Genomic DNA, 22,504 nt, shown 5'->3' with positions numbered 1-22,504 from the left:
TTATTAGGATACACTCAACTTATTTTTTTTTCCATATCAACTATTCTTAAACTTCCAAGGAATTAAGACTCTACAGCCAAATCTACAATTCCTCCAAATAGTATACCATACTACTCATATAATTTCTTAGAGCTTTATTATCCCATGGCTATTTCACTAAGAACTCACACGGTCAAAGCCTTGTTGAAAGTGATTTTAGCCGATGCTATTTTTGTAGCCATTTTTCTTCATTGTGAGTTCCTGTCGTTATCTTGCAATCTCTAGCCCCGACACTTGTTGAAATATGTGGCCCCTTGACTTGCCTCACCGCTGTGGTGTGGGAACTCTGCTGGGTGGGTGAGAAGGGAGGTGCTGAGGTTGCATTTCACCCTACGCACCCATGGATGTAGGGCTCATGGGAAACCCTGATGCACCACTTAGGGGTGGGAGAATGCATCCTAAGAAGGGAACCCCCTGCTCAGGTGAGAAATGATGATGCAGGCTGAGGCTGAAGCTTGTGTTCCCTAACTCCTCGATACCCAGATGCCTCTGGGAAGTGCAAGGCAGGGATGATGGGCACAAGGGCCAGGGGAAGGGGGTAATCTGGCTTTGCTTATCGGCCAGTGTCAGGGAGTGCAGAGGGCACAGGGGCCTTCTGGGGGAGACTTAACGGGGCCTGGCTCTGCATGATGAAGGCTTTCCCCCACTGCGGTTCTTGATGAGATGGTCCTTGCTTGGCCATACACTTTATTTTTCATCATGGAAAATGGGTTTATACAACTTACTCAGGGTGGACCAGAGATTAAATACTTTCTGCGGGAAGGACTATCCAGGAAGGGAAGCTTATTGGTTAAGCCCTCGGGGTTGGACCATCTTGATACCTCATTGGCATGGAGAATTCTGTGTTACCTGACTAATGGTCATGATGTTTATGTAGGGTGCTGTGGCCACGTGTTCCAGGACAGGAGCCAATTGGGAGAAGATGAAACTCCTACTGGTCTCAGATATGAGAATACTGGGGTTTCTAAATCCATCCAGTCTTGCCAGTTTTTGTCTGGTAACATGGTTCCACTTGCCCCATAACTCCTCCTTTTTTATTTTTAAAAGAGGAGGTGTCATTGGAGTGACTGTGGGTAGAGCAGGAGACTCTTAATTTCAGGATCGTGGATACATGCCTCAAGTTGAATGCCAGTTGCTGGTCTGTGTACCAGATGCTATCTGTGGACATTAGCTAGGAGGGTGAATGTGGTGCTCTGGAGTCAGTGTGACACAGCTAGATGCTCAAGGCTAGGAGCCAAGGTCATTGTCATTGAGTGGGATATGACCGAAGTAGTCTCCAGCAGCTCCAAACTGCAAAAGCTTTGGGGAGAACTCTTTTCTCCAAAGTGTTATAGCTCTATATGACAGACGCTCTCAGACAGTCTTTGCTGAAATAACTTTTGTGTGCCTTTTATTCCTTGTGGACAGGGTCTTACATACATTTTGGGGTGGGTCAGGGTCTAAAGGCAGAGGTTTTCTATTGGCTTGATCTGAGATGTTAGGGATGCCTCATCTGCATTTGGAGGCACTTCAAACACTACCCCTACATGGCTGATTCTCACAGTCCTCTTCATGGTGTGTCATGGTCATATGTCTCAGGTCAGAAACCTGGTTGGGAATAGATGAAACACCTACAGTCAGGTATAAGGGTACCAGGATGTGGGACTGTGAAAAGGAGCTTGGTCCCTGGTTGAGCTAAGGCTCAAAGCCCTGAAGACCCTGAAGGGGTAGTAGGCGCTTCTGTTTCCAGGAACCAGGCCCATGTCACTAGCTGCAACCCCCCATAGATTTGTAGTCATCAGACACATAAGAGTAACACCCCAGGCCCCTCCATATGTAAAGAACGTGACCTATAGTCACATAGGCTCAAGACAAATCTCCATTTTTAACGAGGTACTTAGAGGCCTGGAGGGCTTAGCCAATAAGGTTTCCTTCCCAGCCATTCCTCCCTGCAAAAAATATCTAATCTCAGGCTCACCCTGCGAAGTGGAGTATGGTTTTACACATCCACTTTCCTCCATAACAATAAATGTTTTGAAACCATGGACAGCCTCTTTTCATTGGGGCCCACCATGGGGAGCCATGGAGAAGGAGTTCGCCTATAGAGCCACTGTCTAATCTCCCGTAGAAGGCCTCTCTGTACTCTCAGCCATGACCGCCACCATGCTCATGCCAAGCCCAAGGCTTCCACCATCAAGCCAAGGACTCCCCCTGACCCCCTAACCAGCCAAAGCTCCCCTTTCCCCCTCCCCCTCCTGACCCCAGGCCAGATCCAGCCCATGGGACCCCTACTCCATTCTCAGCTCTTCTGAGGCATACAGTGGCACCTGCATGTCTAAGAGCCCAAGAACCAGATGACCCTAGCCTCGTCACAAGTCCAGGGAAGTCCAACACCAGCCCAGTGACAACATGGGGTAAGCTCGGGCAACTTCCTATGTCCTGGCTCCCCAAGTGGCCATGCCCTGTGGCAGAGCAGACTTGGGACCCCAAAAACACTACACCGGGATTTCTGAATCCACTGAACTTTACCAAATTTTCTATCTGATGACATAGTTCATGACTTCACAGTGATATACTAATACAGCTGACGTATAGACTAAAAAATACCTTGTTTAAAAAAATGAGTTATTCCTCCCCCCCCCATATTAAGACTTTTGTATATTTGGAATAAATCTCTTGTGTTTGTACAAGTAGCCTTTTGTAATTCTGAAAGAGTTGAAAACTATTCATGGTGACTTATACATTATTCAAAAAGTTAATATAGGAAAGAGTGGACAAATTAGGAAAGGGTCTCCATTCTGGATATTTCTGTCCCTCTGCCTGGGGGATAAGATTGTGTCTTGTTTTCCCCCCTTGGGAAGAAGTAGATGAACTAGAGTATAGTGATCACCACACGGCCTGGAGGCCACCACAAGCAGGTGTCAACCCACCCTAGTGGAAGTGACAGCTCTCAAAATGCTTATTCATCATGCACATACCATTGATTCACTACACTAAGAAGGCATTTGATGGTGTCCATTTCCTTGCGAGTAACTTCTGATGCAAAGGGTAAAGATTCTACCCTATTAACATCTCTTGGTCATAAATTTATTTGGAGATCTGGCTGGAGGTCTGAAACTGTTACCACCTTAGCCTTTTCTCCAGTGAGTCAGGTTCAGCAACTGGTTGTGACGTGTAGGTAAGACATTTAGCTATTAATGTATTTGGTTTAGGAACCAAGGAAGATAGTGAGTTGATAAGTTCCTTTGTTTTTCATAAAAGGTTTGATTTGAGAAGCAACTAAGATTTAAAAAGCATTCTCAAGTTTTCTGTTCCAAGTCTGCTAATAATCTACAAGAAAGCTCAAGGCTGAGAGGCAGACACTAAGCATTAAGGGATGATGCGTCTTAGTTCTGATTGGATCTGGATTTGAATTTCAGCGCTCACCTTGGGAGCTTATTAATCTAACCTTCGAAGCCTCAGTTTCTTCATTCATCATGCAAAACTACCACTAGCCTTGCAAAGTTTCTAAGCATTTAAATATAAGTACTGGGTTTGCTGTAGTCAGCGTTCAGAAGCCTTGTCTATAATAACCATAGTAAAATTCATTTTGAACTGCCTAGGCTCGCTCTTCTGCCTCTCCTTCCTCTACTTTTCCTAGGGTAAGTGTGCATTCTGTGTACAAACAGCTAAATATGGATTTTGCAGGAAGCTGTGCTTATGTATTTTTTCCAACTCTGGGAAAAGCATAATTGAATGGTAAAGGCAGCGGTTAAGTTTGCTAGGATTTGTAGTTTTGACCTTCGCCTATTTTCGAAAGTGAGCTTTTGAGTATTTGAACAGTTTGTGTTCCACTGAGTTTGTAGAGTATGCTTCTAATTCTCAAATTAGAAAAGAACATCAAAACCTCAAAAAGAAATCTGAAAAGAAAATTTGATTTCAAGGAAAAACTAAACAAAATTACCCAGAAACTTCTCATGTTTTCTTATTTATGCAGAAGACAAATACCCTCCCCGCTCACCAACACACACCCAGCACACACTTGCATTTACAATGGCTGTCATTATACCCAGGGTCTGTCACATATTGGAAAGATACTCATTCCAGGCCCTTTGTATACATTTCCAAATGAAGCGGTAGTTACTGTTTGCTTCTTACTGTTCCTAGAACTCTTCTAAATTTGGAGTTCAATCTGATTTCATTTTGTTCCAATTATTGAACTCAAGGGTCATCCCAGTTAAGAAAGCCTCATTTCCTAATGACATTAGAAAGAAATTACAGACTCTGTTTCAACAAGATCTATGAGACACATGGTATCTTAGCACATGTTAGCACTAAAGAAACAAACCAGAAACAAAGGGGCCACCGAAAGCAGTTATTTGCGAGGGAGTGCTATCAATGCCTGATTTTGACAACTTACCCCTTGTAAATTATATTTTCCAGATGTAAGTCTGTCAAATATCTGAGGTCTCTCTCCATTCCAATAGGTTAACCACCCCCTCTAGCCATTGCTTGATACCCGGCACCCCCCTTCCCCAGCATGCACAGAAATGGTGTAGAGACTTACTTGCTGCATGGTGGGGGAGTGTAAGGCAGTCTGGACCTGCATGGGGAGCTGACTCCCAAGGGGCTGCTGCATGGCAAGAGGCTGATGCTGTTGCATGCTGAGATGCTGATGAAGAGGTGGGCTGATCTGGAGGGGCGGTGGTGGAGACACAGCCATGTTGGCTATAGAGACAGTCACTGGCATTTGGTTATTGGGCTTAGGTGCTATGTTTCTGGGGAGGCTCGGATGCATGGCGGTGAGCTGAGGAGTCATTCCTGGTTGTTGGTGATAGTGAGAACTTAGGTACAGAGCTGAGTGGGCCTGGCTGGGCCCATGGAACACTGACGGCTTTGAGTTGACCAGCTGGGGTGGCTGAGATGTCTTAACATCAACAGGATCATTGTAGCTCTGCAGAGGGAACAAAGAGCAGGCATTAGGAGACAGGTTCCTGAGCATGATACTATGCTCAGGATGTTTGGACATTTTCTCAAGGACTTTCAAGAGAATCAACACCCATTACTATTCTTGTGTTTCTTACCTAAGGCTCATTCCATCATTGTTTTGCCAAAACTTATACAACGTAGAGTTTCTAACTCACTCTCTTATGAAATCTAAAGCAAGCTGTAATGACATTTCACTCCTCTTCCTTTGCCTAAATGCTCTGCTCCGACTGACTATTTTGGTCATCCAAGAGAAGATAGAAAGATGCAGGAGGACACCTTTGTCACTCTAAGTCATCTCACTTTCAAAGTAATTCAGTTCAGCTCTCCTACTGATCATATGCCTAGTTATTTCTCCCTGTGTTGTTACAGAGCCTTGATATTTACACAGAGAAAACAAAGCTGGTTGATAGCAGTAGCTATTAAAGAAGTCTAAAATACCTTCCAAAAGCCATGGAAAATCCTATTAATATGTCTTCAAAGAAACTGCAGAATGCATCTTGAATTTTCTTTTAAAAAGAAGTTGGTGATAAATTGTCCTCACTAATGAAGTGGATAAAAATACTCTCACTTTGATATTTTAGACTCCATCATAAATTAATATAATCTTGCCCTAAATTTTCCACACCTGATAACCTTTTAATTGACTTAAAACCCAGGCATTTCAGTGGCAGAGGAGGGGAATCAAAGACTAATCCTGTGGCATCACCTCCTAGGGAAGAACCTAGCTCTTTATTTCCTGAGAGAAGAGACCATGAACAAGGGAGGGCAGGATGAGAATCCAAGTGGAGGGGAAGGATCAATTGTGCTTCTGGAGAAGAAAACCACTTTTGCCAAGCCTGTCGTGAGGATGCATATACACTTTTACATGTGACCTTGATGTACATCTTTCGTTTACCAGTCAGCTCTGTGCTTAAGCTCTGACCCTCACTAACAGCCCGGGATGAGTCCTTTCTCAGCAGTGTAGGGATGGTGTGTCCATTGAAGGCCTTGATGTCCCTCTTGCTTGGGCAATGCTACTCTCTAGCCATAGCCTGCACTATGGATGGGAAGTCAACAAAAGCTAGCCATTATCACAGGCCAGTCTGAAGCAATTACATTATGAGTAATGTAGTGCAGGTACTCCCAGGGATACAGAGAAAGTAAACGACTCACAGTAAGAATGATCCTTGTGTGTGTGTGTGTGTGTGTGTGTGTTGGATTTGCTGCCTTTGCCCATTGTGGTAGGCGATTCTCAATTTCTTATTGCTGTCTTATAGGAAGGATATATATGACCCCTTAGAAAATATGCCAAAAGTGTGTGATGTGTGAAAATGTCATGATGGAATAAGGAAATAGATTATTACATAGATTCACAACAGGTCAAAGTGCAGATAATGTCACAGTGGGATGCCTATTCCTGATCATTACATCTGCAATACGACTCCTATACACAGGGCACAGGAAATATCACTGAAGAAAGGGTGGGAAGATTATGAGAGAAAAAGACCAGGACATCTGATCCAGGATAGTGCCTTCTAGACAACATAGATGCTTGAAACCATGGAAGCTCAACAGTATGGCTGCCTAAACAAGACCTGCACAATGATAACATTAATCACTATGCCAAGATGAATGGACGTATGAGAATGTCGATGAAATAAGGACAAAGGCTACACTGTAGAGATCTACAACAGGTCCAAACGCAGAGAATGTCAGTTGGAGGAGCTCAAGCTGGACAGCTTCATTATCGCAGGCCAGTCTGATGCACTGGGAGCTGCAGATGCGCACGCACCTCCCCACACCCACACCCACACACATACACTCATACATTCAGACACACTCATACACACATGTACACACACATACACATTCACTCATATAATATACACTTACATACTCATACACTCACACTCATATACACCAAACTCATACACACATTTATATGACACTCATAGACACACACACATACACACACACACTCATACACACCTGAATATACTCACACACATTCATACACACATTTACACACACACACTCATACAACACACATATACACTAATATATGCACACATTCATATACACTCATACACTCACACAACATACACATCCACTAGTATATACACTCATATAATCACATACTCATACACATACGCTCATATACTCATACACACCCATATACTCACACACACTCATACACTCATACAACATACACACCCACTTGTATACACATTCATACACTCACACACTCATACACATATACTCACACACTCATACACACATCATACACTCACACACACTCATGCACTCACACAACATACACACCCACTTGTATACACACTCATACACTCACACACTCATACACATACACTCACACACTCATACACACATCATACACTCACACACACGCATACACTCACACAACATACACACCCACTTGAATAGATATTTATATACTCACATAGTCATACACATACACTCATACACACATACACACTCATATACTCACACAACATACACTTACATGCACTCATACACTCACACAACATACACACCCATTTGTATACACACTCATACACTCACACAACTCATACACACTCATATACTCACACATACTTATACTCTCACACAACATACACATCCACTCAAATACACACTCATACAGTCACATACTCATACACATACACTCATACACTCATACACACTCATACACTCATACACTCACACCACATACACACCCACTTGTATACACACTCATACACTCACATACTCATGCACATACACTCATACACTCATACACACTCATACACTCACACACACTCATACACTCAAGCCCACCCCCCAAACCATGGGAATCTGGGCTCAGGGAGGTTAACTTTTCTATTCAGAGCTGATCGAAAGGCATACCATACCCAAGGAGGTCTAACCACCCTCCACCTCCCAAGAACGTTTTCATTAGTAGAATTAGAATACAAGTTTGTATTCCCTGTATTGTGTAGTAATCTCAAAATGCCAAAAAATATTCATCAAGAATTTGTAAAGGGGTCTGCAGACAGAAAGAGTTTATGAAATGTAGTTCCCAAGGATGCTTTCAATGACAGAAAATTTCTAATTAGATTGTTTTGTGTCTGCGTTTAAGTTAATAATTTAAAGCAAAGGTCAAAAGGTTAACTGGATTTTTAACAGGGAGAGTTTTAGAAAGCTATATATTCATCATACTTACATACATACACATATTCAAATTGAGCCCTTTTAGTGTTTAGGGTTGGCCAGTTGGAATTCAATAACCTATCAGGTGGCCTGTCCCTGGGGAAATGGCACTCTTCCTTTCTCGGCTCTCTTAGCAGACATTGATGCCTAGAGCTCTTCATCGGCTTTGTGAAATTTCCCCATCTATTTTGGCAAGTTAACTAATGGAATTGAGCAGGTCTTGTTTAGGGAGCCATACTGTTGAGATCCAATGGCTTCAGCATCTGTGTTGTGTCTAAAGAGAAGGTACTTCTCCTTTTTCTCCTCCTCCTTTTTCTCTTGTTCTTCTTGTTCTTTTTTTGTTTGTTTGTTTGTTAGTTTTTTTTTTCTTTTTCAATACAAGATTTTTCTGTGAGCTCTAGCTGTCCTGCAACTCCCTCTGTAGACCAGACTGGCCTCCAATTCAGAGATCTGCCTCTGTCTCCTGAGTACTTGAAATTGAAGGCCTGTGCCACCACAGCCTGGCCTCTGGTCCCAGCCCTCTTACAGTCTTACCACCCTTCTTCACTTGTGTATAGGGGCTATGTTGCAGATGTAGCAATCATGGCTGGGCATGCCCAGTGACATTCTCTTACATTTGACTGGTTGTAGATCTCTGTAATTGCCTCTGTCTACTTCAAAAGTGGTTTCTTTAATAAGGAGTGCAGGCTATACTTATCTGTGGGATTTAAAATACAGTTGGAATCTATGCTGATATGGGAAATGGCAGTAGAAGATTCTCCTTTAGGATCTGTGACCTTTTTAGATGCAGGTAGTTGCCCATGTTTGGAGTACCAGAGGTGATTTCTTCCCCTATTGATCATGCTTTAAATTCAGTTAGTCAGCTCCTGGTTACCTCTCAAACATAAGCACCATTATTGTAGCACTAGGGATATATTGTCAGGCTGGTTGTTGTTGCTTGTAGGTATGGATCTGAACAGAGAGTTCTCAAAAGGAGAAATAAAAGTTGTGGAAATATCTTTAAAAAATGTTCAGCATTCTTAACAATCAGGGAAGTACAAATTAAAACTACTTTGAGATTTCATCTTATGCCAGTCAGATGGTTAAGGTCAAGAACCCAACTGACAATGATGCTATTGAGGTTGCAGGGGAAGGAGAAGCCTCATCCACTGTTGGTGGGATTGCAAACTGGTATAGTTCCCAAAATTCTCAAAACGCTAAAAAGAGATCCACCAAATGATTCAGCAATACTAACCTTTGGCATATGCCCAAAGGCCTTGACATCCTATGGCACAGATAACTTGCTCAGCCATACCCATTACAATAGCTAGAAACTGGAAACAACTTAAATATCCTTCAACTGACGTATAAATAATATGAATGTGGCACATATGCACTGTGGATACTATTCAACTATAAAGAAAAATGAAATCATGAAAATTTCATGTGAAGGGACGAAAATAGTACATGAAGTGAGGTAATCCATTCCCAGGCAGATAAACACTGTTTCTACACGCATGTTTTTTATTATTTCTGGCTCTTAGCTCTAAGTTTTACACTTTGGTACATGACTAGATGTGACCTCAGAGGCTGAGGACATAGAGATACCATGGTACTGAGGGTGAGGAGCTCGAAAGAGGCAGTAATAGGACACTGGTGTTATGAAAAGAAGGAGAGAAACATGAGGGAAGACAAAAATATGGAGGGAAGGAAGGGATAGTAATACAGAGGAAGTGGGAGGAAGGAGAAAGAGAAGTATCACTAAATATGCTTGAAAAAACAGGGAAATACTATTTTATAAGCTTACTTAAAATACATATATAATGTATATGTGTGTGTGTGTCTGTGTGTATGTGTGTGTGTATGTGTTTGTATGTGTATTGGGGAAGGGTAAAGGGACTTATTCCACCCAGGGATATAATTCTTCCTTCTGAGTGATAGACTATGCAACTAAAGTCCCAATACCAGGCATAGAAAACCTCCCTTTGAGTTCTTGATCAGAAGACTTAAAAATAAAAATAATAATTAAAAAACAAACCTCCCCAAACAACATAGGCTACTGCCATGGCCCTCCATTGCATCTTAGAACTTGCAGGTATGGCTCCATTGCTGAAGATAATACACACCTTTGGGGAAGCGATCTGGAAGTGACTGATTATCCCTCCCCATGGAAGGGCTTCCACAGCAAGGGACGGCTCTTTTCCTTATGGATAATTAAGTGCAAACTATTCTCTATAAGATATGTATCTTCTGCACAATGACTAATATAAAGACTAGCCAGCATCTAAAGCTACTTTGAAATACCAGGACTGTTTACTTGACAGGGGTATTGTGTTTTCAAACTAAATAGATTTCTAAAAACAATGTAGAGAACAATTAACGTGCAGTTTCTGACACAGAGGGAAAATTTTAAGAAGCTACATTTTTTTTTAAAAAAAATTCCTTTTCTGTTTACTCTGTAAACAGTTGAATTTCACAGGCTAAATAACCTGTTGTCCCATTTCTGTGTCCACCACAGATGCCTGAGCATCTATCCTAGCAGTAAATTACCGTTGAGCCACTTCCGTATCCACTGTAGACATAAGTTCTCTTACTACATTGTCTTTTTTACTAAGATGTCCTGGATAAAGAAAGAGATCTTTTAAGTTTCAGGGACCTGCTTCTCTGTGACTCATGCAGCTAGAAGAGCTCAAAGAGCACATGTGTGTTGAATGAATGTGTGACTGGATGTCCTTGGGCAGTGCCCCATGCAGGTGCTGGTGTCCTTGTTGAGGTCTCTTACCTAGACACATCCTCCAGCTTCCCACGCATCACAGAAGGGTCTCAAGGCTTGAAGCGCCCCCTGTATGTCAGATCATTTTCTTTGTTTTTCTATTTTTAGCACAAGCTACATATTGCCTAAAAGAGAAGGAATGCCAGCCCTTCATGCTGTCCTTGTTCAGACACGCTACCCTTCAGGCTCGTCACTTTTAAAAATAATTTTTAAACTTCTTGAGATGGCAACATCTCATTCCCCTTCCGAGCCCTTCCATGCACCCCTCCTTGCTCTCTTTCACAGCCATCCCCTCCTTTTCTTTAATTGTGGATTCCTCAATGCATACATACAACCTGCTCAGTCTGTATAATGGTACTTGTATGTCTGATTTTAGGGCTGTTGATTTGGTATTGGATTAAACAATTAGTGGGCTGCTTCCTTGGAAAAACCATCTCCACATTCCTTAGTTGCCTGGAGTTCTTTGGCTTTTTAGGCTTCTTAGCTTCCCCCTTTCCACATTAGCCAGTCTCCTGCAGCCATCCTTGTTCAGGGTGAGTTTGCGTGGCCACAGGTCCTGACAGGTATGCTTGCAGTGTCCCACCCACATGTCGAGAATTTGTGCCTTTATGCAAAGGTCAGTCATGTGGATGGGAGACAAGGCAGCTTTTAACTCCATTTATGACAACCTGTTAATTAGACCAGTACAACTGCCATCCATTAATTACAGTGATTTGTTTTGAAGATAGGTAGAGTAAGTTCATTTTAGACAGCAAATAGTCACGAATTCATCACTAAATGGAAATACAAAGAAATAATAAATTTAGTATTCCTTCATTGTTTGTTCAATGAAAATGCGAAAACGATCCAACAATTCTGCCAATCAGTTGCACTACATATAACCACATATACCTGCCAATTATAAATCAGAATTACTCTCTTATATGTGTTAAGTAACTTAAATTTGTTTCAACCTTCATGCTTTTCATTTTGCAGTGTCTCATGTCGATCACCTGGCAAACATGGTGTTACTAATGTAGATTGAAAATCAACCAACGATTTTGATATTTTTAGATGAGAGATGTGTTCTTTAAACTTTTTTTTTTTTTCAGTTCTGGGGATTGGACACAAGACCTCATGCATGTTAGGTAAGGGTGCCATACAAATGACGTCTGGCCTGTTATTTATTTTGGTTTCTAACTATGCTCTCTTTCCTCTTGTATTTGAACCACAAGATCTGGATGGCATTTTTTTTTTTTTTTTTTTTGGAAAATGGAAAGCTACTAGCAGCAGAGATCTTTTGGGCCTTATGGTGGAGACTTCCTTTGATATGTGCAAGATGTACAAAGGGGATAGCACCAAATGCCTTAAGAAAGTTCTTATTAAGCAAGTTGATGACCATCCAAGAGAACTGTATTCTCATTTGCTTTGTATAATGAAGAGGATGCTGCAGAGTGTATAAATGCCTCCATTCTGGCAATGATGTGTGCTATAAAAATGAAAGATTGCAAAAATAATTGTTATTTAAAATAGCAAAGTATAAACACAAGACATAAAACTCAGTGGAAACAATAATATTAGAGTTGCTGGACCAAATCAAATTAATAGTCCATCTAATTTGGTTCATGTTTTCAGTACTGACCAATACTTGATGCATTGAAAATTAAACAAAATTTATGCACCTCCTCTATTGTACATTGGTACTTCTGAGAAGCAAATCCTTCCTGGCCCTTGCAGGTGATTAACTTATACCCTGAAGCATGAGATTTTATTATCTTTAAATTATAATCTTGGCTCAGAGCTTCAAATTTTATGTTAACAGTCATAAAATGATCCATCCCATTTGCAAATTCACATTCACTATTTGTCTCAATAGCTCTCCATAGCACGGATGCTGTAAGTTTATCTCGTTCTCTAAAAAGAAAACATTTCTTCATTTCTAATTGAAACTCCTTTAATTGAAACTGTGCTTTGAGTTTCTTTATCATTGACAATGGCATCAGAGAATTTAGTTAATTTACTTAAATACCATTCTGTCCTATATGTTTTTTAAAAGAGGTATTTTCACTGTCCTTTCTAAAGCTTTGACATCTTACTTCTTAGGGGAGAAAGAAAATCTCTTTGGATGCTACTTTAGTAAGCATCTGTAATCCCAGTACAGCTAAAGTGAAATGGGCAGAGACAGGAGAATCTGAGATGTTCACAGGACTCGATAGCCCAGCAAACCCAGCAGGAGAGTCTGTCTCCAACAAGGTGAGAGGTGGGGACCCACAATGAGATTGTCCCTCTCCCATGACTCACTGTGACATGCCCCCTCATCCAAACACACACACACACACACACACACACACACACACACACACACACACACACACACACACACTGACACACCTTTTGTGCAGTCTAGTTTTTTGCCAGCTTCACACAAGTCCTTGGAGAAGAGGGAGCCCTAGTTAAGATAATGCCTCTATAAGACAGGGCTATTGCAAACCTGTAGGGCATTTTCTTAAGTAGTGATTTAAGTAGGAGGGCCCAGACCATTGTGGACTGGTGGTCTTGGGTTCTATGACAAAGCAAGCTTAGCAAGCCAGGTGAAACAAGCCAGTGAGCAGCACCCCTCTGTGGCCTCTGCACCAGCTCCTGCCTCTGGATATGCAAGCCTAATAAATGTTTTCCTCTCCACATTGCTTTTGGTTGTGGTTTTTCATTACAGCAATAGCACCCCTAACACCCCTTTTAGAAAAAATAATATCATACATTTGATGGGTGGTTTCAAGCAACTAACTAACTAACTAACTAACTACTCTTCCTTACCATGACTCAGGCACCCAAAGGCTCTCTCCTGAGCTGGTATCTGGCATCTCATCCTGTATGGCTGCTGTCACAGGAGATATCTGGGAACTTCTCTGTTGGAAGTCTCTTCAGGGTCAGAAGGACACCATTTTATGCATCCTCACACAACTCTTTTGCCTTTTGATGGTGAATTTAATTTTTGGAGCTAGCTAATAGTAAGTCGAAGCCAAAGCTGTGGGTTCTATCTTGGTAATGTTTGGAGAAAAGAATGATGTGTGAAAATAGTGTAACAAGATTGATTTTCTAGAGTGGCTCATAAACTTTTCCTGACTGTAGTTCTAAACAGGAGTTTCAAAAAAAATCTCTTAAACTCTGGGAGCAATAAAAAAAATGAGTTTCTGGCCTCCCAAGGTGACTTCTTTGAATGCAACACTCATTTGGGGAATATAAATCCTGGTCTATGTGGTGAAATGAAACCACTTCCATTGCTTTAAAGTTTTCTCTATTGCTTTCAACATAATGATTTAGACTCATGTCTAGGAATTTTTTAGTATATGGAAAAACTATATTTCCTTAAGCTGTATTTAATAGCCCAACTCAGTATGACCTTCCATAGTGAACAACACTGCCCAAGCTAGTACAACTCCACTCTCTTCATGGTCTTCTTCACAGGATGCAGGGAGCCTTAACTTCAGTTAAGAAGCTGACTTAGACAAATGTATTTTTGTTTATGTTTAGAACATTTTAATCTTTTAATGGGATGGAGATAAGAAAAAATATTTAAATATTTTAAATATTTAAATTCCAATAATTGAATTAAAATTAATGTTACTTTTTTCCTCACCTCTGGAGTATCATTAAGAAGAGGTAACTTTGCAAACAAATTGAAACTATGACCCAGCTATCTTTTCGACCAAACAACGGTTCCTTTTCTACTCCTGTGTGTACTTACCAATAATATTAAAATGTAATTATGAATACTTTGTATTAACTAAGAATATTCTTTGCTCAACATCCTAAACCATGCAGCTGAGTTTTAAATTGAAAGTTATTTTATCATGGTAAGAATACTTAACACAAATCTTCCCTTTTCACAGATTTTTTAAGTAGATAAAGAGTCACTGTACACTACTGGAATAGCTAACTCATCTTCCTAGCTGGACCTTTATGTGTGTGTGTCTGGACCTCTATGAAGTCCTCTAACATGGTTCCTTTAATGGCGTATGGAGACATAGATGTTGAAGGTACCTCAGAACCTCCTTTGGCTGCTTAATCGCAGCCTTTGCTTTTGCTTTTTAAATTTTTCAAGGAAAAGAGATTGTCATATCTCATACTTTGAGACTTCAACAAACTTTAACACCCATGATCTGATCACTCTCCTTTAGAATACCCCCTTTTTTGTTCTATACTCATTGTAAGTGCAGCATGGATAACCTCCTGTCCCTGCCACATGTCATGTGTGGGCTGAACATCCTTGTGTGTTTGGTCATCATGTGTAATCAATGTAAGGTCTCTTTTCTCTAGTCCTATCTTTTAACCTCAGGCCTTCCAGTAAGTTTTTCTTTCTCTATAACTTCTTCTAAATAGTAGTGCTTAAAATCAAATCAGAAATTCTGGGTCTTTCCTAGCACTGTTTGCACACAGTACTTCCATGGAAGCATTCAGAAATTCTGGAATTCCTGGACAGTATGTGGCTCTGTCACTGCCCAGAATGACAAGGTAAAATACCACTCACTTAGAGCACTGTGATACTGGGTGGGGGATCCCAGCATTGAACGTATCTCTATTCTACAGTATTCTGGTCAGATGTCAGTGGTGGCATGCTGTTGAGCAGGGATAGCCTTCCAGAATCCAGCCTTGTTTGAGGCAAGGCAGAGCCACTCTTGGCTGTTAAAAGGTTAAGATCTGGTGAAGGGTTTCTTAGAAAAGAGTAAGAGGCATTGGCTCTAAAGATAAGATGGATTTGACAGCCACTGAGGGTAGAGAAAAGCCTAGAAACTCTGGAAGAAGACTACTGGGTTGCAGTCCTCAATGTCAATATCACCTTGTCCCCAAGGTAGTCAAGACATTTGATGTCTTCTTGGAAGTGAGACACAGCCCTACAAAAGCAAGGGGTTGTGATCTTCAACAGGATCCTGTAGAAGTATCTACCTAGAGGAATGGCTCTTGCAGGGGCCACTCAGCAGCAGGGAGCCATTTCTATGTCATTTTTTGGGGGTGGGGGAAGGCGGGGGGAAATTCCAAGGATGCATCAGGATGGTCATTTTGAAGTTCAGAGATGAGAATAGTCACTATTATCTTTGGCCTTTTTTTTCTTAGGGGTAGATTTCAATTTCACTCAAGCCTGGGGCCACATTAAGTAACATGTGGATTACATTCCATGTTATACAGGTAACCTGAAGACTAAAGAGTGCTGTTGCCACAATTCAGGTTCACGGGTTTCTATTTTTGATTGTGTTCTGCTAGAAGCAGCCAGTTGTAGCGAATAGCTCCGAGCCATCTGCATATCAAGAGACATTCCACAGAGACCTGCCTATCCATGTTTGTCTTTCAGCACCTTTCAGTGAGCCTGACATGGAGCAGGGTCCTGCAGGCCTGGGCTGATGTATATTAGGGCCTGAAGTAGAAACCAGGTGCAGTGCAGTAGCAGACTATGTCATGACCACAAGTGAAGGAGATCTATCAGTGCAGGAATGCAGGAGAATTACAGGCACTGAACAGAACAACCTGGCTAAGTGCGGACTTCTGGAGACGTGACATGAGGGGGCTGGCAAGGACCCAAGAAAGCAGATGTGAGGCTTACACAGTGATTCCTGGGTGAAATGACAGAGAGAGAGAGAGAGAGAGAGAGAGAGAGAGAGAGAGAGAGAGAGAATGGTATATCATGTCATAACTTCAGGACACCAGGGACTTGAAAGATGTAGGCAAGTACAGTGTTTATGTCCTTGAGTAACATGGCCCAGAGAACACACAAGAGGCAAACAAAAACAATGCTGCCATGACACTGGTCATCTCCTTCCTATGCAATTAAGCCCATTTCACAGAATTAAGCTCGTAGATTAAGAGAGTGCTCGCTCATAAAGTGAGCTCTTCTAAATCTCAGTTCCCATTTATTCAGCCCCCATCCCCTTTCCCTGAGGAAAAGAATCCCAGTTCCTTTCTCTCTCCCATATGGTATCCATTCGCAGCCCCTCTAATCACTCCAGTATGGCCTCTGAGCTCCTGTCTTCTCTTCCCTTTGGGCATTTGGGGGCTGTAAGGTCAAGTCTTCTCTTGCCCTCAACTTCAATACCACATTTTCCTTGAGTCCTCTGCTAATCAGGCAAGTCAAGTCTTTACTGTGCGGCCTCGTGTTTTATAAACTTCAATCCGTTATTAGCCCACGCTTTTACTCATTGCCTTCCATGACTGAAACATGTTTTTTATTGGAAGAGTTTAGTTACTTGTTGTCTGCTTTCTGCTTGGCGTAGGGCTACATCCACATGATCAGAAAAATTTGCCAACAAATCCATGAATTGGCAAACAACAACCAAAAAGAGTATAGCCTGGCTGGAACATGGTAGATTCTTGGAATTATAATTACTTTGTCACTTTAAATTTATAATATAGTACAGGCTTGTAACATGGAAAAACCTGTTTAAGTCCGTGTAGTCTTTCTTTGCCTTGCCATAATGAAACTGGAAAAGCGTTAGCTTTTTACATTCTGGGAGGTAGACTGTGAATTTCCTATAGCTGTGGAGGAGGCTATGTATGCAGGATTGCAGGAGTATCTCTCTGACCCATGGAGACTGAAACTTTTCTTCAATTTGTATACACATCTTAGAGAACCATACATAAATAGAGATTCAACAGCTCCAGCAAAATTCCTGCTGCTAAAGAGGAGAAGAAAAAAAAAATGTCAGAGTAAGCTGTAAAAAATGTGCTTGGTTTCTTAAATGTAGAAATGGCACTCTGCATCATTTATAGAAATTGCCATGTACTGACGGTTGCAGCTTGGAGACTGAACAGGGAGGAAAGCTGTAGCGAATAGCCAATCTGGTGATGCATGCTTTGGAAGTGAAGGCTCAGTCAATACTGAGCCATCATGGTGGCAATCTGCATGTCATTAGCCAGAGGGTGTTGTATCCTCCTTTGTGACCTCCCTGTAACCTCCTTGTTGGTTTTCTCTCATGGAAAAGCACTCCAGCTAAATTCCCTCATATTTGGGAGATACGAGTGTGCTAAGGTCTATCTCGCTAATGCTGAGATGGATCCTATATGTGATAGGGGCTTTGTTAAAATTTTCTGAGCGCTCTTTAAATTCTATATGTATACTGAAACGTGAGCTCAGGTAAAAATATGATAAACAAGTTGAAAGGTAGTTGGGGATGTGGAATGAGACAGTAAGAGAGAAAAAATAATAATCTTACACTGTAAACAGTCATTTTCCTGCAACACAATCATATGTACTTTGCCTTCTTTTCCCCTTCATGAACCAACATGTTCAGTATGTATTTTTGCTTATGCAAAAACCTAATGTGTGTAATTTTAAAAGCATTGTTAAAACAGAAATGGATATTTGTAGGTGTAAAAAGAAAGCACTTTTTGTGGATGAATGCAATGAACCCCAGAGCCTGTGACCACAATGAACAAAGTAACAGCAATCCGAGTTGGACAAGCTGTGATGTGGAGTCCTTCTAGATCAATCTTGCTCCACAGTCACCCTCCTGAGAACTCCATGAAGGGTAGTGTTTTTAGTAACATGAAACCAGAATCAACTCTTTAGTGTATATAACAAGCAAAGACTAATATAAGATATTCTGAAGCACAAAATATTTTTCAGTGTATTCATTTAAAAACACAATGAAGGGATTCTATATCCTGATACCGATATAATGAGACCAGAACTTGAAGTGGGTAGAATCTCCTCAGGAAAGGCCTGTGAAGTGGATGGAAGATAAGGGTCACACTGGAGTCAGCTCCTGACTAAGAATGTGCTGTGTTGGACTACAAACCAAGAACAATCCACAGGTAGGCAGTGTCTTACAAGAGGCCACTAGATACGACTCTGGTTTTCCAGTGATGAGTAAATATTTCCACAACACAAAGAAAATGATGTCGAAATGCTAATGTGATCATTGATGCTTTTAAATGACTATCAGAGTCTGCATAAGATGACCACAGTCTGTCGCAGTACCAAACAATTGCATGTTACCTTGGATACAAGGCTGGCTCTGTAGGCTGCTAACTGCTTCAGGTATTCCTTCTTTGCTGCCTCGGTTTTCTTCTTATAGACCTGTGACAGCAACAGAAAGTCTTAAATTAGGCCACGTATCTACTTTTATTTCAAGGGACAGACAAGATAGAACGGTAATCATCCACACATATGGATAATTATGTAATAATATATAGCTTTCTTCCTAATACAGGTTTGAAAGAAGAATGAAAATAGACTGTTAGAAAAGAATGAACATTGTAAGATTTTGCATTTTTCAGAATGTGTACAAAAGGATTTGAATGTGGGAGTATTGGCAGCATTGATGAAGGCTTTCTGAAAAGTCTCACCCGAGAATAAGATGGTCCCATTTGTACAGAAGGCAGACATTGAGCACTACAGTAATATCCTAATATCTGTGGTCCATGCAAAACACAAAACTGAGATGAAATTCAAGGATGATGCATCTTGTCCGGTATGAAGATACAGACAGACATTGGTATTCGTGGGTTCGTCACAATTTTAAGAGCTTCTAGGCTATATTTCCAAAGATTTGGGAGTCAGCAGTGGCAGGCAAGGGTACCCTTGGGACTGTAATGGGAATAGCAAGTGGCCATGGACACAGCCTGCCACACTGTATAGCCTGCGTGTCATGTCCGTTCAACAGAAACATGGACTACAGCCACGGGGCCCTCATAAAAATTTTTCTGCAATGGACACTGACAGAGGCTTGAAAACAAAAGAAAAAGTAGAGGAAACCCATTGGAATTTGACAAGTGACCAGCTCCTGTGCACCAGAGGCCGCTGTAGGCCACTTAAACAGCGAAAGGAGCAGGGCGGAAGCGAGGGTAAGCTGGGGCACCGACAGCTTTACCTCTTGCCCCGAGGCTGTGTTTTCAAGGTTCCAAAGTTTTGCAGTCTTTTAAAATCAGCTCAAATGAACAACATGCTCTTCAGCATTTGCTGTGGAAATGGAAATGTATTTGCCCTGCTGGGACTATTAGCAAGAGTCAGGTTAATATTGAGAAGTGATGTAGAATCTGTCTGGGCAGTTAAGTAGGACTGTGTCTAAAGCCAAGCACCTGACAGCTGGCAGCAGAGGGCAATGTTCACTTTCTAGTGACAGTGGTTTGCTGAGCCCAGAATACAATTCCAAAACTCTGGATATGAGAAATATTATTTACTCATGAATATTTAACTCCAACAGATCTCCAGGTAAACAAACTTACTGCGCTAGTATAACAGGACCGATGAAATGAATGTTATTACTCCTTTTTAAAGAGGAGTGTAGTGTTGACTTTCGCAGCTAGCTGGAATTTTATATAGTAAAGACTAATTAAGGAAAAGACTCAATCAGTGCAATATTATCATTTGATCAGCTACTACTTTTAGTAAATAAAAAAACCAAACAAAATTAGAAATCTTATTTAGGAGTTTTGTTATTGTTCTTAGTAAAAAAAAGAAAGAAAGAAAGAAAGAAAGAAAGAAAGAAAGAAAGAAAACAAAAACAAAAAACCCAAAACTTTTGATTGAAGCATGAGTGTCACAGATTTACAGGACTATCAATTTGAACCCAGAATCTTCTGTGGAAATTCTCACGTGACTACAAATGATAGTTCTATTGAGTTTTCACTGCTTTTACTTTAAACATTATGACCCATATTGGTTCAGCCACATTTAGAAAAAAAGTGCTTCTGATCTTTATTGATTTATTCCTTTTTTTTTCCTGTGAGGAAGATTACTCTTAACTAGTTTTGCCTTGGGCCCATTTCTCCGTGACATAATTTGTAGATAATGACTTTAAGCACACGCTCTCCTCTTATTACCTTAAAGTGGTTCCAAGAGGAGCTGGAGTAGTAGCTCGGTGGTCAGAGTGTGTGCATACAACTATAAGAGCTTGATTTTGAATCCCCAGGATCCATGCAAATTGCTCAACATGTGACCCTACCCATCATGGGGTAGAGACAAGGGGATCCAGAGGGCTGAGCTTGCTGACCAGTCAGCCTAGCAGAAATGGCAAGCTTCCTCTTCAGAAAGACCTTGCCAAGGCAATAAGACAGAGAGTAATAGAGGAAGAGACCCAAGGTTCTCCTCTGATTTTTATATGCACACATAGGGGCATATATGACTATATATCCATGTGCATGCATGCATCATACACACATGCGCACATGCACACACACACACATACACACAAATGATATTAAGAGGTATTTTCTCCTATACTTGCCGACATCTTAGAAAAATTTGAAAAAAATATTTAGTAATTTTTTTTTTATTTTAGTAAAAAAATCTTTGACACTTCTAAATGTCCTAAATAATTATATCATGATTTTAATTAACATGCTATGCTGTGCCTTCCATTAGTTAGGGTTCATTTAGCTTGTAGAGGGGCTTATAATACTTATTGGCCTCTAGTCTTGCCCAATGTATTGTTTCCTAAGCAGCAAAGGTAAAATGACCTGATTCTAGCATTTCCTGTCTTTTTAAAATTGTGTTTCTATTGAAAACAGCAACACATAAGTATGTTGTTACCCTTTGTTGGGCTGCTGGCAGTAAACACCACACAAAGTGTTAACATTCCTGCAATGTGTTGATTAACAAGTAGGAGGGGGAGGCGGGTAACTCCCACCCTTCATGTTGAACATAAGGCCTGGTTCCATCCCAGGATCGATGCTGTTACGGGATACCTGACTAGCATTCAGACATCCCTGTTTCACAAATGGCTCCCCATTGGCTATTGATGATCGGCTATGTTGGGATCATTGTGTAAGTGCCTAAACACCACTTTAGGGAAGAGTAAACTCATCACTTCACATTATGTGGATTGATGGGTCCACACGTTCCCAAACAGCTGCAGATGTTCAGAGGGAGAATTCAAAGGGGGGTCATTTCAGGAGCTATATTTCTGTAATTGTGTTTAAAGGAGGGTAACCCAGATCAGAATGAGGTTGTCTGCCCAGCAATAATTAGACCCTCCACCTTTGAGAACTACCTAATGGTTCCAATTCTACACACTGGGTATGCCTATCTGATGCTTCTCTCTAAAACTGGGCTAGGATGCTGTTTGAATCCTATATTAATGGAAGTGCCCAAGGAGAATGAGATTCATATATAAAAATTCCACATGTAACAGAAGTAGGGCAAATTCTTACTTTAGAAGAGGCATTTTAAGATAACTGGTAAAAAGCCCCTAAAAGTTGTTTCAAAACTCCAGGTTATAAATGGAGAAAGCCCTTTATTTGCAGAAACCAAAGGGATTGTGGGATCAAACACATGAACCTGGCCTGCGAGGATGCATCTGATTTATGTCGAAGTTAAGTTTGGGAAAGACATAGTTTCTCTCAGGAAAGACAAATATTTTAAAGGTATGTGATTCAAACAGTAAATATTAGTGTTCTGCTGAGCGACAAAATGGCTTCCAAATGGGTCACAGCTGTTTGAAATAAAGTACAATGTTGGCCAGAAGAGGATTTAAAAATCATAATATATCATTTATCATTTCCCCAGCTCATCTAAACACTTTTTTTTCATCCTTCCTTAACATAGTTATATGCTGTGGTTTGTTATTCCAAGAAAGCCACCATTTCCTATCTAAGAATCACATCTCGTTG

At 41.0% G+C, this 22,504-nt stretch overlaps 1 protein-coding gene across 3 annotated transcripts in view; it reads right to left on the bottom strand.

Moving 5' to 3' along the window:
- Window positions 1–22,504, bottom strand: part of Tox (thymocyte selection associated high mobility group box) — a 302,196-nt gene that overhangs the window by 5,799 nt on the left and 273,893 nt on the right. For all 3 annotated transcript variants that reach the window (XM_076924236.1, XM_076924235.1, XM_076924237.1), the window contains 2 exons: window positions 18,891–18,971; window positions 4,565–4,951 (listed from right to left, as the gene is read on the bottom strand). In XM_076924236.1, the coding sequence (XP_076780351.1) occupies window positions 4,565–4,951; window positions 18,891–18,971 (468 nt within the window). The remainder of the gene's footprint in view (window positions 1–4,564; window positions 4,952–18,890; window positions 18,972–22,504) is intronic.

The sequence above is a fragment of the Arvicanthis niloticus genome, chromosome 25, assembly GCF_011762505.2.
Source record: "Arvicanthis niloticus isolate mArvNil1 chromosome 25, mArvNil1.pat.X, whole genome shotgun sequence".
NCBI lineage: Eukaryota > Metazoa > Chordata > Mammalia > Rodentia > Muridae > Arvicanthis > Arvicanthis niloticus.
Note: the sequence above shows the minus strand (reverse complement) of the source record. Positions and strands in the feature narration are given on the sequence as shown.